The sequence below is a fragment of the Eptesicus fuscus genome, chromosome 9, assembly GCF_027574615.1.
Source record: "Eptesicus fuscus isolate TK198812 chromosome 9, DD_ASM_mEF_20220401, whole genome shotgun sequence".
Taxonomy (NCBI): Eukaryota; Metazoa; Chordata; class Mammalia; order Chiroptera; family Vespertilionidae; genus Eptesicus; species Eptesicus fuscus.
Genome location: NC_072481.1, coordinates 99,687,994 through 99,702,452, shown reverse-complemented (window position 1 = coordinate 99,702,452; position 14,459 = coordinate 99,687,994). Strand labels below are relative to the sequence as shown.

General features: G+C 44.4%; 1 protein-coding gene across 4 annotated transcripts in view; it reads left to right on the top strand.

The window, feature by feature from the left end:
* Window positions 1–14,459, top strand: part of CCDC138 (coiled-coil domain containing 138) — a 216,307-nt gene that overhangs the window by 25,318 nt on the left and 176,530 nt on the right. For all 4 annotated transcript variants that reach the window (XM_054721594.1, XM_054721593.1, XM_054721597.1 and 1 more), the window contains one exon: window positions 4,372–4,530. In XM_054721594.1, coding sequence (XP_054577569.1) covers window positions 4,372–4,530 — 159 coding nt within the window. The remainder of the gene's footprint in view (window positions 1–4,371; window positions 4,531–14,459) is intronic.

Below are 14,459 nucleotides of genomic sequence, written 5' to 3'. Positions count from 1 at the left end.
GTGCAGCCTTTCACCGCTCTGGTCTTGGGTCCAGACTCCCCAGCAGCCAGCAGCCCTGGGCCTCTCCTTTTCACAGTTGGATGTTACACCTGCCCCCAAGGGACATGGTTTTGGTGCTCAGCCTGGGCTGGGCATCTGTTTTTCTGAGGGAACTGCTACTCCCTTAATGCAGCTTCCTCCTCTCCCTCTTGGCCCCCTGGCTTGGTGGCCTGCTGCCCCTCTAGAGCCCTTGCCACCCTTCCTACCAGTCTCCAGGCATTTTCTGCCCTTCCTTGTTGTAGGTTGCCTCCTCAGCTGTGCCTAATTTAATTCCAGGTGTTCTGCAATTTAGATTTCCGGTCTGGCCCCGGGATGAGGTGCACTACACGTCTGCCTATTTGGCTGCCATTTTTTCTTCTCTTTATATTTTTACTAGCTTTCCCGTTGCAGGAAAAATCCTGCAATAGGATTTCCTGCTGCACTCTACCCCGCCTCTGTTCCTCCCTTGCCGCCTGCCTCGCCTTCTCCTCCAGCCCACCCGCGTTTCCCTTCGCCCCCGGCCCCACCTCCGCTCCGCCCTTGTCGCCCGCCCCGCCTTCTCGGCCAGCCCGCCTGTGTTTCCCTTCACCCCCGCCCCGCCTCCGTTCCGCCCTTGTCACCCGCCCCGCCTTCTCCTCCAGCCCGCCCGCGTTTCCCTTCACCTACGGCCCTGACTTCGCTCCTCCCTTCTCCTCCCCCTGCCCCCCTGGCTTGCTTGCTTCTTCGAAGCTTTACTCCCCTTTGCAGCTCTTGGCTTCTTTCGACACTGTCTTGATATGCAAATTAGCCGCCATCTTTGTTGGGGTAATTTGCATACTCATCCTGATTGGTTGGTGGGCGTGGTTTGGCTGATGGGCGTGGCTTAGGTGTAGCGAAGGTGCGGTCAATTTGCATATTTGTCTATTATTAGATTATATTTCAGTGATGAAGGGGGAAGGAGAGAGAGATAGAAGCATCAGTGATGAGAGAGAATAATTGATTGGCTGCCTCATGCATGCCCCTCTACAGGGGGTCGAGCCTGCAACCTAGGCATGTGCCCTGACCAGGAATCAAACTGTGTCCTCCTGCTTCATAGGTCAACACTCAACCATTGAGCAACACTGGCTGGGCTCAATTTTTTTTTTTTTTAAATCAAATCATCAATTCATGTACATTTGGGTTTCCATTTTTTGACTATTGTGAGTAATGTGGCTATGAACATTCGTGTTTTAAGTTTTGCTCGTGTGTATTCTTAGGAATAGAGTTACTGGGTCATATGGTAACTCTATGTTTAATTTTTTGAGGAACTGTCAGACTATTTTCCAAAGTGACTGCATCATTTTACATTCTCAGCAGCGAACAAGGATTTCAGTTTCTCTTCATCCTTGACATTTGTTATTTTGTTTTTTTGATTCTAGCCATTTTAGTGGGTATAAAGTGATATTTCATTGTGGATTTTTAAAAGTATTTTTTTTAAAATATATTTTTTCTTGATTTCAGAGATAAAAGGAGAGGGAAAGAGAGATGGAAACATCAGTGATGTGAGAGAATCATTGATCGGCTGCCTCCTGCCTACTGGGGATTGAGCCCACAACCCAGGCATATAACGTGATCGGGAATTGAAACTGTGACTTCCTGGTTCATACTTTGAATCTCAACCACTGAGCCATGCCGGCCTGACTAAAGGATTTTTTATTAAAGTATAGTTGGTATACAATATTATATTAGTTTCAACATAGTGATTTGACATTTTTATATACATTGTGGTATGCTCAGCACACTAAGTCTAGTGAAGTTGCAAAGTTATCACACTACTATTGACTGTATTGCCCTTCACTATTTTCACCCATCCCTCCACTTTCCTCCCCCCTGGCAACCATCAGTTTGTTCTTTGTTTCTATGAATCTAAGTGTGTTTTGCTTTCCTTCTTTGTTTTGATTTTCTAAAAAAAACCCCACATATTAGTGAAATCATGTGGTATTTTTCTTTGTCTGACTTATTTCACTTCGAATGATACCCTCTAGGTCGATCCATGCTATTGTGGATGGCAATATTTTGTTCTTTTTATTACTCATCATGGTAGTGTTCATTTCCATTTCCCTGATTGCTAATTGAACTCAGTTTTAGACATGTTTATTTTTGTTACCTGAAAGCATTTAGGTAAATATGTCAAATAGGTTGATTGGACTTGAGTTTGGAGCTTAAGAGAAAGAGCTGAGTAGTTGTGGGTTGGTTGAAATTGGCCATTGTGTGGATGGAACCAAGCAGAGAGTGTGAAAAATGAGAAAGAAAATGGCTGAAGTCAAAAGCCTGAGGAACATTAGTAATTAAAGGACAGAAGATGAAACATAGCCTGCAGAGGAGACAGAGAGGGATGTGGAAAACCAAGAGAATGTGGAAACTGATGAAATAATATTTTAAGTTGGAAGAAAGGGACAATAATATAAAACATTGCTAAAGATTCAGTAAAATTAGGACTGAAAAGTGACCTTTAGATTTTGTAGTAGGTAAGTCATTTAAGTAGGAGTACATGGGCTGAGGCCAGATTAAAATAAATTCAGAGATGATTGAGAGGTAAAGAAGAGGGCTCAGCAAATGTAAGACACAGTTTTAAAGAAGTTTGTGAAGGGGAGGAGATAAGTTGGGTGGGGTCAAAAGATTTCATTTCAGATGAGATGGAAGATGTCAAAAATATTAAAGGAATACTCAGTATGGCAGTCTCCACAAGAGGGCAGAAGGCAATGAGATCCTGAGCTTATCTTACCTAATAATAGACAAACATGTAAATTGACTGTACCTCAGCTTCGCCCACAGCCAATCAGAGTGAGTATGCAAATTAGAAGGCCAAAGATGGTGGCCACCCAGCTGCTTCAGGTGTGGAGTGGCCAGGTGGGGCAGGACGCTTACTATGAGAGAGAGGGTGGTGGGGGCGGGGGGGGCGAAGGGATCTACAGGAGCAGAGTGCCGCAGTGAACACAAGACTGCAGACTCCAGAGTCTGCAGCGAAGACGAAGATGGCAGACTCCAGATGGAGTCTGCAGCAAAGACGAAGAAGGCAGACTCTGGCCGGAGTGAAGGCCTGGGTCCCGGGTGCCAGAGGAAAACCAGTGCTGGAAGCCAAGGGAAGGAAGGCCTATTGCACGAATCTCTTAGTGCAATGGGCTTCTAGTCCTATATAATAAAGAGGTAATATGCAAATTAACCCTTATGCCTTCACAAGATGGCTGCCTATGACCAGACTGGGAGGGGGGGTTAGTGAGGGACGACCAAACGACTAAACAAGTAGGCTGTGTGGGGTGACAAAGCCAGCAGGGGGGTTAGTGAGGGATGACCAAATGACTGAACAAGAAGGTTGCGTGGGGCAACCAGGCCGGTTGGAGGGGCTGTGAGGGGCGACCAGGCTGGCAGGGGGGGCAGTTGGAGGCAACCAAGCTGGCGGGAGGGCAGTTGGGGGTGACCAGGCTGGCAGCTGGGGGGCAGTTAGGAGTGACCAGGCTGGCATGCAGAGGCAGTGAGGGGCGATCAGGCCGGCAGTGGGGGCAGTTTGGGGCGACCAGGCAGGCAGGCAGGTGAGTGATTAGCAGCCAGTGGTCCAGGATTGTGAGAGGATGAACGCTGGGCTGAGGGGACCCCCTCCCGTGCACGAATTTCATGCATCGGGCCTCTAGTTTTATAATAGGGAGTGAGGGCACATTTATAAATGTGTATATTGAGGGCAGGGGGGTTGATGTTTTCTTTGGCTTTCTTCTATTTTCCCATAGAGATGAGGCTCTCTGCACTGAAGGACAGAGAAGGTGATATGTTCAAAGTAAAGAGTGGAGAAGGTTTGAAATAGACACTGTGGAGAATGGGAAAGAGAGAGCCAACCATGAAAATATAAATAAGATTTCTAGACTGCATTAGAGGTGTGAGACAATACATTCACAATGGTACTGCTTTTCATGGTGTGTGATTTTTCTCCAGTGGTATTTAGCAGTGTAGAACTGGGGTAGGGAAGGCAGTTAGTGCTTTAGTTCAGGGCTTGGGTCTTTTAGCCCAACAAAACAGAAGTAAAAAAGTGGACTGTTAAGTTGAAGTGGAGCGTGGAATTTAAGCTGGATTGGATAGGGGATTAATTCAGTATAATGTAATTTTGGACCCCAAATTCTTTTGAGTTACCATAGTAGAATCTCACTATAGTATCATGTTATTTTACAGCAAATTAAAATTTATGTACAAGTTTACTTGCTGCTGTACTACTCTAATTATTACTGTAATCCAGATTTTGCTTGGTACCATTTGATTATTCTGTAGTTTTAGTAAATAAAATATAATTTGTAGAATTTGTGAATGTACTTTTAAAAACACATTTTTAAATCTTACATTTTGATACAGTGTGAAACTGCAGCACAACAGGAATTTGCTGAAGAACTCCAGAAACGAGAACATTTTTTAGTTGAAAGAGAACAACTGTTGTTCAGACATGAAACTGCCTTGAGTAAAATGAAAGGTGTGGAAGAAGAAGTTCTTACAAGATTTCAGATTATGAAGGAGGTAACTATAGCATTTGATTTTAGAGTTTTTCTTTTTTCTCTTAATTTAGATCCATTTTCCACAGAGGCTTTATTTTTTTCTTCCCAACTGCTTTCACACACACATTTTTTTTTCTGGACGATTTGTAAATAACTTGCAAAAATTATGACACAGCACCACTACAAATATCCTTAGTATTATAGATACTTATTTTTTTGACATATGTATCCCCTAAGAATAAGTACATTCTCTATACTGTTATCATATTAGGAAATTAATACTAATTAAGTAATTTAATTTGATGTACAATTCACACTCACTTTCTCACTTGGGAAATGTCTTTTATTGCATCTTTTGTTATATTTTTGGATCAAGAAACTAGACATAATTCACGCATTATGTTTCATTTTTATATCTTTGTGCTTTCTTCGAATCTAGAGCAGTCAACTCTACTATTTTTAAAAATATATATATTTTATTGATTTTCTCACAGCGATGAAGGGAGAGGGATAGAGAGCCAGAAACATTGATCAGCTGCCTCCTACACACCTCCCACTGGGGATGTGCCCACTCCGCAGGCTGACACTCCATCACTGAGCCAAACCGGCTTCAGCCTATTTTTGTGTTTTGAAAGACTTCTCTTTGAAGGCTCCAGGCCAGTATTCTTATAGAGCAGCAGTCGACAACCTTTCGGACCTCATGGACCACCAGCGGTTGGCGACCACTGCTCCAAAGGTTTCCTTAAACCAGCAGTTGCAACCTTTTGGACCTTATGGACCACTAGTGTTCCCTGGACCACTGGTTGACGACCGCTGTTATAGAGTATGTCTTATTCTGGATTTGCCTATTGTTTCCTAATGATTATATTCAGATTGTTTATGTGAAGAAAGTTATATAGGTTGTACTAGAGGCCCGGTGCACGAAATTCGTGCCTGGGGGTGTGTGTCTCTCAGCCCAGCCTGCACCCTCGCCAATCTGGGACCCCTTGAGGGATGTCCGACTGCCTGTTTAGGCCCGATCCTACTGGGATCCTACTGGGATCGGGCTTAAACGGGAAGTCGGACATCCCTCTCACAATCCAGGACTGCTGGCTCCCAACTGCTCGCCTTTCTGCCTTCCTGATTAACCCTAACTGCTTCTGCCTGCCAGCCTGATCACCCCCTAACCACTCCCCTGCCAGCCTGATTGATGCCTAACTGCTCCCCTGCCAGCCTGTTTGCCCCTAACTGCCCTCTCCTTCAGGCCTGGTCACCCCTAACTGCCCTCCCCCGCAGGCCTGTTCCTCCCCAACTGCTCTCCCCTGCAGGCCTGGGTCCCCCCCAACTGACCTTCCCTGCAGGCCTGGTCGACCCCAACTTCCCTCCTCTGCTGGCCTGGTCACCCCTAACTGCCCTCCCCTGCAGGCTTGATCACCCCCAACTGCCCTCCCTTGCAGGCCTGGTCCCTCCCAACTGCCCTCCCCTGCTGGCCATCTTGTGGCGGCCATCTTGTGTCCACATGGGGGCAGCCATCTTTGATCACATGGGGACAGCCATCTTGTCTGTTGAAGTGATGGTCAATTTGCATATTGCTCTTTTATTAGCTAGAGGCCTGCTGCATGGGTGGCGGTCAGCTGGTTTGCCCTGAAGGGTGTCCTGGATCAGGGTGGGGGTGGTCTGGGCGAGGGTGGTGTGCAGGCCGGCCACGCCCCCCGGCGACCCAAGTGGAGGCCCTGGTATCTGGGATTTATTTATCTTCTATAATTGAAACTTTGTAGCCTTGAGTGGAGGCCTGGGCCTGCCAGGGTGTGCGGAAAGCTTGGCTTCCTCCATCGCCGGGGGCAACTCAAGCCTCCTGCTCTCTCCAGCTCCGTGTCTGCTGCCATTTTTGTTGGGATTTATTTATCTTCTATAATTGAAACTTAGTAGCCTTGAGTGGAGGCCTGGGTGTGTGGAAAGGTTGGCTTCCTCCATTGCCGGGGAAACCCAAGCCTCCTGTCACTCCGTGGCTGCAGCCATCATGGTTGGGTTAATTTGCATATTTGCTCCTGATTGGTGGGCATGGCTTGTGGGTGTAGCAGAGTGATGGTTAATTTGCATATTACTCTTTTATTAGATAGGATTGCATCCTTCTTTGTTTCATATCAAGAGATATGTTCCTGTATGTATAACATATAGTGTAAAATTCTTTCTGTTTTAAAAGTCTTTTAATCACCACCATAATCAAGATAATAATTCCAGCACTTAAAGTTTCCTTATGCTCTTTTGTAGTATCCCTATTCCCCCAATCTCAACCCCTAAAACCACTGATCTTTTTTCTGTCCCTGCCTTTCCCAAAATGTCATGTAAATAGAATCATCACATGATTTTTCTATATCTTAGCTTTTTTAGCAGCAATTCGATTATGCTGTATCTCCTTATGCTTTTTAAAAAATCTTTATTGTTGATATTATTACAGATGTCCTCCATTTTCTCCCCATTGCCCCCCTCCACTGGGTTCCCAACTTGCCCCAGGCCTTCACCTCCCTACTGTCTATGTCCATAGGTAAGATCAGGGGGTCCTCAAACTTTTTAAACAGGGGGCCAGTTCACTGTTCCTCAGACCGTTGGAAGGCCGGACTATAGTTTAAAAAAAACTATGAACAAATTCCTATGCACACTGCACAAATCTTATTTTGAAGTAAAAAAACAAAAAGGCAAAAACACCCGCATGTGGCCCGCGGGCCGTAGTTTGAGGACGCCTGGGTAAGATCTTTGGTTAATCTCTTCCTGCCCACCTCCTCCCTTCCATCTGAGATTCATCAGTCTGTTCTGTGCTTCCATGCCTCTGATTCTATTTTATTCACCAGTTTTTTTGTTCATTAGATTTCTTGTTCATTTATTTTGATTTTTAGATTCAATTGTTGATAGATAAGTATTTTTTGCCATTTTATTCATAATTTTTATCCTTCCTCCTTCCACTCTCCCCCTCCCCTTCTTCCTTTTCCTCCTCCTCCTCCTCTCATGTCTTACTGGTTTGGTGGTGATGATCTTCTTTAGCTTTTTCTTGTCTGGGAAGCTGTTTATCTGACCTTCAATTCTAAATGAGAGCTTTGCTGGGTAGAATAATATTGGATGTAGGTCCTTGCTATTCATCACTTTGAATATTTCTTGCCACTCCCTTCCAGCCTGCAAAGTTTCTGGGGAGAAATCAGCTGACAGTCATATGGGCACTCCCTTGTAGGTAACTAACTGCTTTTCTCTTGAGATTCTTGCTTTATCTTTAGCCCTTGGCATTTTAATTATGATGTGTCTTGGTGTGGGCCTCTTTGGGGTCCTCTTGTTTGGGACTCTCTGTGCTTCCTGAACATGTAAGTCTTATTTATTTCACCAGGTAGAGGAAGTTTTCAGTCATTATTACTTCAAATAGGTTTTCAATCTCTTGCTCTCTCTCATCTCCTTCTGGAACTCCCATAATGCAAATGTTGGTATGCTTGAAGTTGTCCCAGACTCTCCTTATACTATCCTCATATTTTTGGGTTCTTTTTTTTCTCTCTCTTCTGATTGGGTGTTTTTTGGTCCCTCATATTCCACATAATTTGAATCCCAGACTCTTTTACTCTACTGCTGAGTCCCTGGAAATTATTCTTTATTTCAGTTAGTGTATGCTTAATTTCTTACTGATCCTTTTTCATGATTTTGAATTTCTCACTAAGATCCTTGAGTAACCTTATAAGTATGGTTTTTAACTCTGTATCCTAAAGTTTGCTTGCTTCTATTTCTTTCTTTTGTGACATATTTTTTGTCTCCCCATTTTGGCTGCTTCCCTTTGTTAGGTAGAGCTGCCATGTCTCCTGGAATTGGTAGAGTGTCCTTGTGTAGTAGGTGTTTTGTAGGGGCCAGTGGCTCAGCCTCCCCAGTCATCTGAGCTGGGCACTCCAGGTGTGTCCCTGTGTGGGCTGTGTACACAGTCTTGTAGTTGAGCCTTGATTGGTGTTGGCAGTCACTGGGAGGAATTGACCTCCAGGCCAATTGGCTGTGAGGACCAGCTATGGCTACAGTGGGAGAGCTACTGTGCAGGAAACACCCTATGGAGCAGGACTTGCTTCAATGGGGCTTTGGTGCTCATTGAGCCTGCCCCTTGAGTGTGTCACTTGTGGATGTGTAGAGTTGTACTCTGGTATGATCTGAAGCTGTCCACCAGGTACACTGGTTCTAGGGTCTCTAGGGAGGTGCAAAGTCAGCCATTGCCTGGGGTCACCCAACAGAACCTATTTGTATTGGGCTTGGAGGTGCCCAGGCGAGACCCAGCTGTGAAGCAAGGCAGGCTCATGCTAGTTCAGGGTCTTGAGCCCTTTTTTTTTTTTTTTGATAGGTTTGGAGCACAGTGACCCAGCTGCAGCTTGTTTGAGAGAGTTTAGCAAAGACTAAAGCCTGAGCAAGGACAGGCAATTCATATGCAAAAGCTGCTTCAACATGTTGGGTGGGGCTGCAAATTGGATGGGACGGAGTCTTAGGGAATCACCAGGGCATATCAAACAGATATGGCTGCCAGTCAGCCCTGCAACCAGAGAGGTCCCAGCATAGCAACAATGACCCTGCAATCACCTCCATCTGGGAGAAAATCACCCCCGAGTTTCTGCCCTGATGCCAGGTAATTCACTTTCTCCCTGTATGTCACTGGGTTCCCTAGAGCCTCACCTGGCACTAGGACTCAGAGGAAGAAGGACTTTGTAAGTTCAGTTCGTGCGCCACCCCTTTAAGAGGAACAGCTGGGTCTCCAGTAGCCTCTTTGTTACTGAGCCCCAATCCCCACTGGTTTTTACAGCATATGGGGGCTTCTTTTCCTAGCTCTGGAACCTCTGTTGGAGGTCTGTTGTGGGGAAGGGACCTCTTCTTCCTCACGGGGTGGCTTCCCCAGAGATGATCTCCCTCCCAATTAAAAAAACTGCACATGTGGGTGTTGGACCAGCCCCATCTGTGCCTCCATCTCTTCTACCAGTCTCAATGTGCTTTCTTCTTTCTCTAGTTGTAGGACTTCCATTCAGCCAGCTTTCAGGCAGTTCTGCCTGATGGTTGTTCTGTGTTTTAGTTGTAATTTTGATGTGGTTATGGGAGGTGGCGAGTATAGGTATTTACCTATGTCGCCATCTTGGTTCTCTCCAAAGGTACTTACCCCTGTGCTTTTGTTTGAGTTTATCCTCTTTGGGGTTCACTGAGCATCCTGAATTTATAAATTTATGTTTTTCACCAAATTATGGAAGTTTTTAACCAATATTTCTTCAATTTTTTTTACTCCTAGTGCTTTCTCTTCTTCTTTTGGATTTACACTGGGGGGTGGGGGGGGTGTTTCTCAGCCTGGCCTGTGCCCTCTCACAGTCCGGAAGCCCTGCGATCGATTGCCCCTGCAGAATAAGGCCCTGTCCACCCACCACAGCACCCCCATGGGTAGCCTGGGCCTCCCTGTTTGGGGCGAGAGATCGTGGGGCTCCACCATCAATTGCCCCAAAGAGGTAGGTCCTGCCCACCCATTGGGACTTGGCAATCGATCACCCCCACAGAGAGAGGTCCTGCCCAATTAGCATATTACGCTTTTATTATTATAGACTAGAGGCCCAATGCATGAAAATTTGTGTAAGAGTAGGCCTTCCTTCTCCCGTCTGCTGGCACCAGCTTCCCTCTGGCACCCGGGACCCTGGCTGCCGGCACTGACTTTCCTCCAGGACCTGGGCTTCCCTCCTGCGGCCGCCAGCAGGCACCCGGGACCTGGGGTGGCTTCCCTCAGGCCGCCCATAGGCACCCGGGACCTGGGCTGGCTTCCCTCTGGCCCCGGCTTCGTCAGGAAGGATGCCCAGAATGATATCCGGAAGACGTCTGGTCTAATTAGCATATTACCCTTTTATTATTATAGACTAGAGGCCCAGTGCACGAAATTCGTGCACGGAGGGGGGCTGTCCCTCAGCCCAGCCTGTACCCTCTCCAATCTGGGACCCCTCAAGGGATGTCCGACTGCCCGTTTAGGCCCGATCCCTGGGATCGGGCCTAAACGGGCAGTCGGACATCCCTCTCACAATCCAGGACTGCTGGCTCCCAACTGCTTGCCTGCCTGCCTTCCTGATTGCCCCTAATCGCTTCTGCCTGCCTCTCACAATCCAGGACTGCTGGCTCCCAACTGCTTGCCTGCCTGTCTTCCTGATTGCCCCTAATCGCTTCTGCCTGCCAGCCTGATCACTCCCTAACCACTCTGCTGCCAGCCTGTTTGCCCCCAACTTCCCTTTTCTGCCGGCCTGGTCACCCCTAACTGCCCTCTCCTGCAGGGTTGATCACCTCCAACTGCCCTCCCTTGCAGGCCAGGTACCTCCCAACTGCCCTCTCCTGCTGGCCATCTTGTGTCCACATGGGGGCAGGATCTTTGACCACATGGGGGCAGCTATATTGTGTATTGCAGTGATGATCAATCTGCATATTACTCTTTTATTAGATAGGATAGATTATCCCACAGATTTCTGAGGCTCAGTTCCCTTTTCCACATTTTTTTCTTCTGTGTTCTTCATATTTTATGTCTGTTTAGCTATCTTTAAATTCATTGTTTCTTCTTTCATTTCCATATTGCTATTGAGGTCAACTAATGAATTTTTTAATTCTATTATGATAAAGTTCAGAAATTCTGTTATGTTCTTTTGAAAACTTTTACATTTTTCTCATGAGAATTTCTGTCTTTCCCTTTGCATTTATTTACAGTTACTTCATGAAACATAATTAAAAATCCAATATGTGGATCATCTAAGGTTTTGCATTTTTGACATTTAGTCATATTTTTCTGATTCCCCCCCCCCCTTCTTCCCCCATTGACTCCCTCCAGCCCTCCCCCGCCCCCCTCCACAGGCCCTCACCGCCCCATTGTCTGTGTCCATGGGCCATGCATATATGCATACAAGGTCCTTGGTTGATTACCTCCCATCTGTCCACCCTCCTCCGCCTTCCCTCTGAGATTTCCCACTCTGTTCCTAGTTTCCATGTCTCTGGATCCACTCCATTCATCAGATTATTTTGTTACTTAGATTCCACATATAAGTGAGATCATTGTCTTTGTCTGACTGACTTATTTCACTTAGCATGATACTCTCCAGGTCCCTCCATGCTGTCTCAAAGGGTAAGAGATTCTTCTCTTTTATTGCTGAATAGTATTCCATGGTATAAATGTACCACAGCTTTTATATCCACTCATCTACTGATGGGCACTTGGGTGTTTTATATCCACTCATCTACTGATGGGCACTTGGGTGTTTTATATCCACTCATCTACTGATGGGCACTTGGGTGTTTCCAGATTTCAGCTATTGTAAATTGTGTTGCTGTGAACATAGAGGTACATACATTCTTTCTGATTGGTATTTCCGGTTTCTTAAGATATATTCCTATAAGTGGGATCACTGGATCAAATGGCAGTTCCATAGCTAAGTTTTTGAGGAAACTCCATACTTTTTTCCATAATGGCTGCACCAGTCTGCATTCCAACCAGCAGTGTACTAGGGTTCCTTTTTCTCCACATCCTCGCCAGCACTTGTCATTTGTTGATTTGTGGATGGTAGCCATTCTGAAAGGTGTGAGGTTATACCTCATTGTCATTTTGATATGCGTCTCTGTGATATCAGTGACTTTGAGCATGTTTTCACATGTCTCTTGGCCATCTGTATGTCTACTTTTGAGAAGTGTCTATTTAGGTATTTTTCCCATTTTTCAAATGGATTGTCTTCTTTCTGATAAATTATATGAATTCTTTATATATTTCAGATATTAACCCTTTATCGGATATATCATTGTCAAATACATTCTCCCATACAGTGCGCTCCTTTTTGTTTGTTGATAGTTTCTTTTGCTGTGCAGAAGCTTTTTATTTTGATGTAGTCCCATTTGTTTGCTTTCTCCTTAGCTTCCTTTGCCCTAGGAGATGTATCTGTAAACATATTGCTACAAGAGATGTCTGAGATTTTGCTGTCTATGGTTTCTTCTAGGACTTTTATGGTTTCCCATCTTACATTTAAATCTTTTATCCCTTTTTAATTTATTCTTGTGTATGGTGTAAGTTGGTGGTCTAGTTTCATTTTTTTGCAGGTATCTGTCCAATTTTCCCAACACCATTTATTGAAGAGACTGTCTTGATTCCATTGTATGCTCTTGCCTCCTTTGTCAAATATAAATTGAGCTAATGGGTTCGGTCGATTTCTGGGTTCTTTTGTTCTGTTCCACTGTTCTATATGCCTGTTTTCATGACACTACCAGGATATTTTGATTACGGTGGCTTTGTAGTATAACTTGAATTCTGGTATTGTGATTCCTCCAACTATGTTCTTCTTCCTCAAGAATGCTGCACTATTCATGGTCTTTTTTGGTTCCATGTAAATTTTTGGAGTATTTGTTCTAGATCTGTGAAATATGCTGTTGGTATTTTAATAGTGATTGCATTTAATCTGTAGATTGCCTTGTGTAGATGGCCATTTTAATGATGTTGATTCTACCAATCCATGAACATGATAAATTCTTCAACTTATTTATATCTTCTTCTGTCTCCTTTTTTAACGTCCTATGGTTTTCCGAGTACAGGTTTTTGCCTTCTCGGTTAGGTTTATTCCTAAGTATTTTAATTTTTTTTGTTGCAATGGTAAATGGGATTGTTTGTCTAGTTTCTTTTGCTGAGAATTAATTATTTGTATATAAAAAAGCCATTGATTTTTGGGTGTTGATTTTGTATCCTGCTATATTGCCAAATTTATTTATTAAATATAATAGTTATTTTAGTGGGCTTTTTAGGGTTTTCTATGTATAATATCATGTCTTCTGTGAATAATGAGAGTTTTACTTTCTCCTTACCAGTTTGGAAGACTTATTTCTTCTTCTTGTCTGATCGCTGTGGCTAGGACTTCCAGTACTATCCTATATAATAAAGATGTAATATGCAAATGGTTGTTACGCCATGAAGCATAACGACCGACTGCGTAACAACTGGATCACAGATCAGCAGGAGGGTGGGGCAGTGAGCTACAAGCCGGAAGAGAGCTACAGGAGGGGGAAGGGCAGCAAGCTATGAGGGGGTGCAGCGGGGGGGAAGAGGGGGCGGAGGAAGCTACAGGAGGGCGGAGCAGCAGGTGGAGAGCTACTGGAGGGTGGGAGCGAGCTACTGGCGAGCTACTGGCGCACGGATTTGTGAGCAGGGCTACTAGTGGTGAATAAGAGTGGTGAAAGTGGACATCCCTGTCTTATTCCTGTTCTTAGGGGAAAATGGTTTTAGTTTTTTCCCATTGGGTATGATGTTGGCTGTAGGTTTGTCATATATGGCCTTTATCAGGTTGAGATATGCTCCCTCTATCCCCTCTTTGCTGAGAGTTTTTTTTTTTTTTTTATCAAAAATGGGTGTTCGATTTTGTCGAATGCTTTTTCTGCATCTTTTGATATGATCATGTGGTTTTTGTCTTTCAGTTTGTTTCTGTGATGTATTTTGTTTATTGATTTGTGAATGTTTTATCAGCCTTCCATCTCTGGAATAAATTCCACTTGATCATGGTGTATGATTTTTAAAATATATTGATGTATTCCATTTGCTAATATTTTGTTACGGATTTTAGCATTAGTGTTCATTAGGGATATTGGCCTGTAATTCTCTTTTTTTGTACTTTCTTTATCTGGTTATGGAATTAGGTGAATGCTGGCCTTATAAAAGGAACTTGGGGATGGATGTTCCTTCCTCTTGGATTTTTTTGGAATAGTTTGAGGAGGATAGGTGTTAGTTTTTCTTTGAATATTTGGTAAAACTCCCCTGTGCAACTGTCCATACCCCAGCTTTTGTTTGCTGGGAGTTTTTTGTTTTTGTTTTTTTTTTTACTATGTATATTCTACTTCTATTTCATCATTTGTTATTGGCCTATTCAGGTTTTGTGATTTTTTTCCTGATTCAGTTTGGGGAGTTTGTATTTTTCTAGGAATTTGTCCATTTCA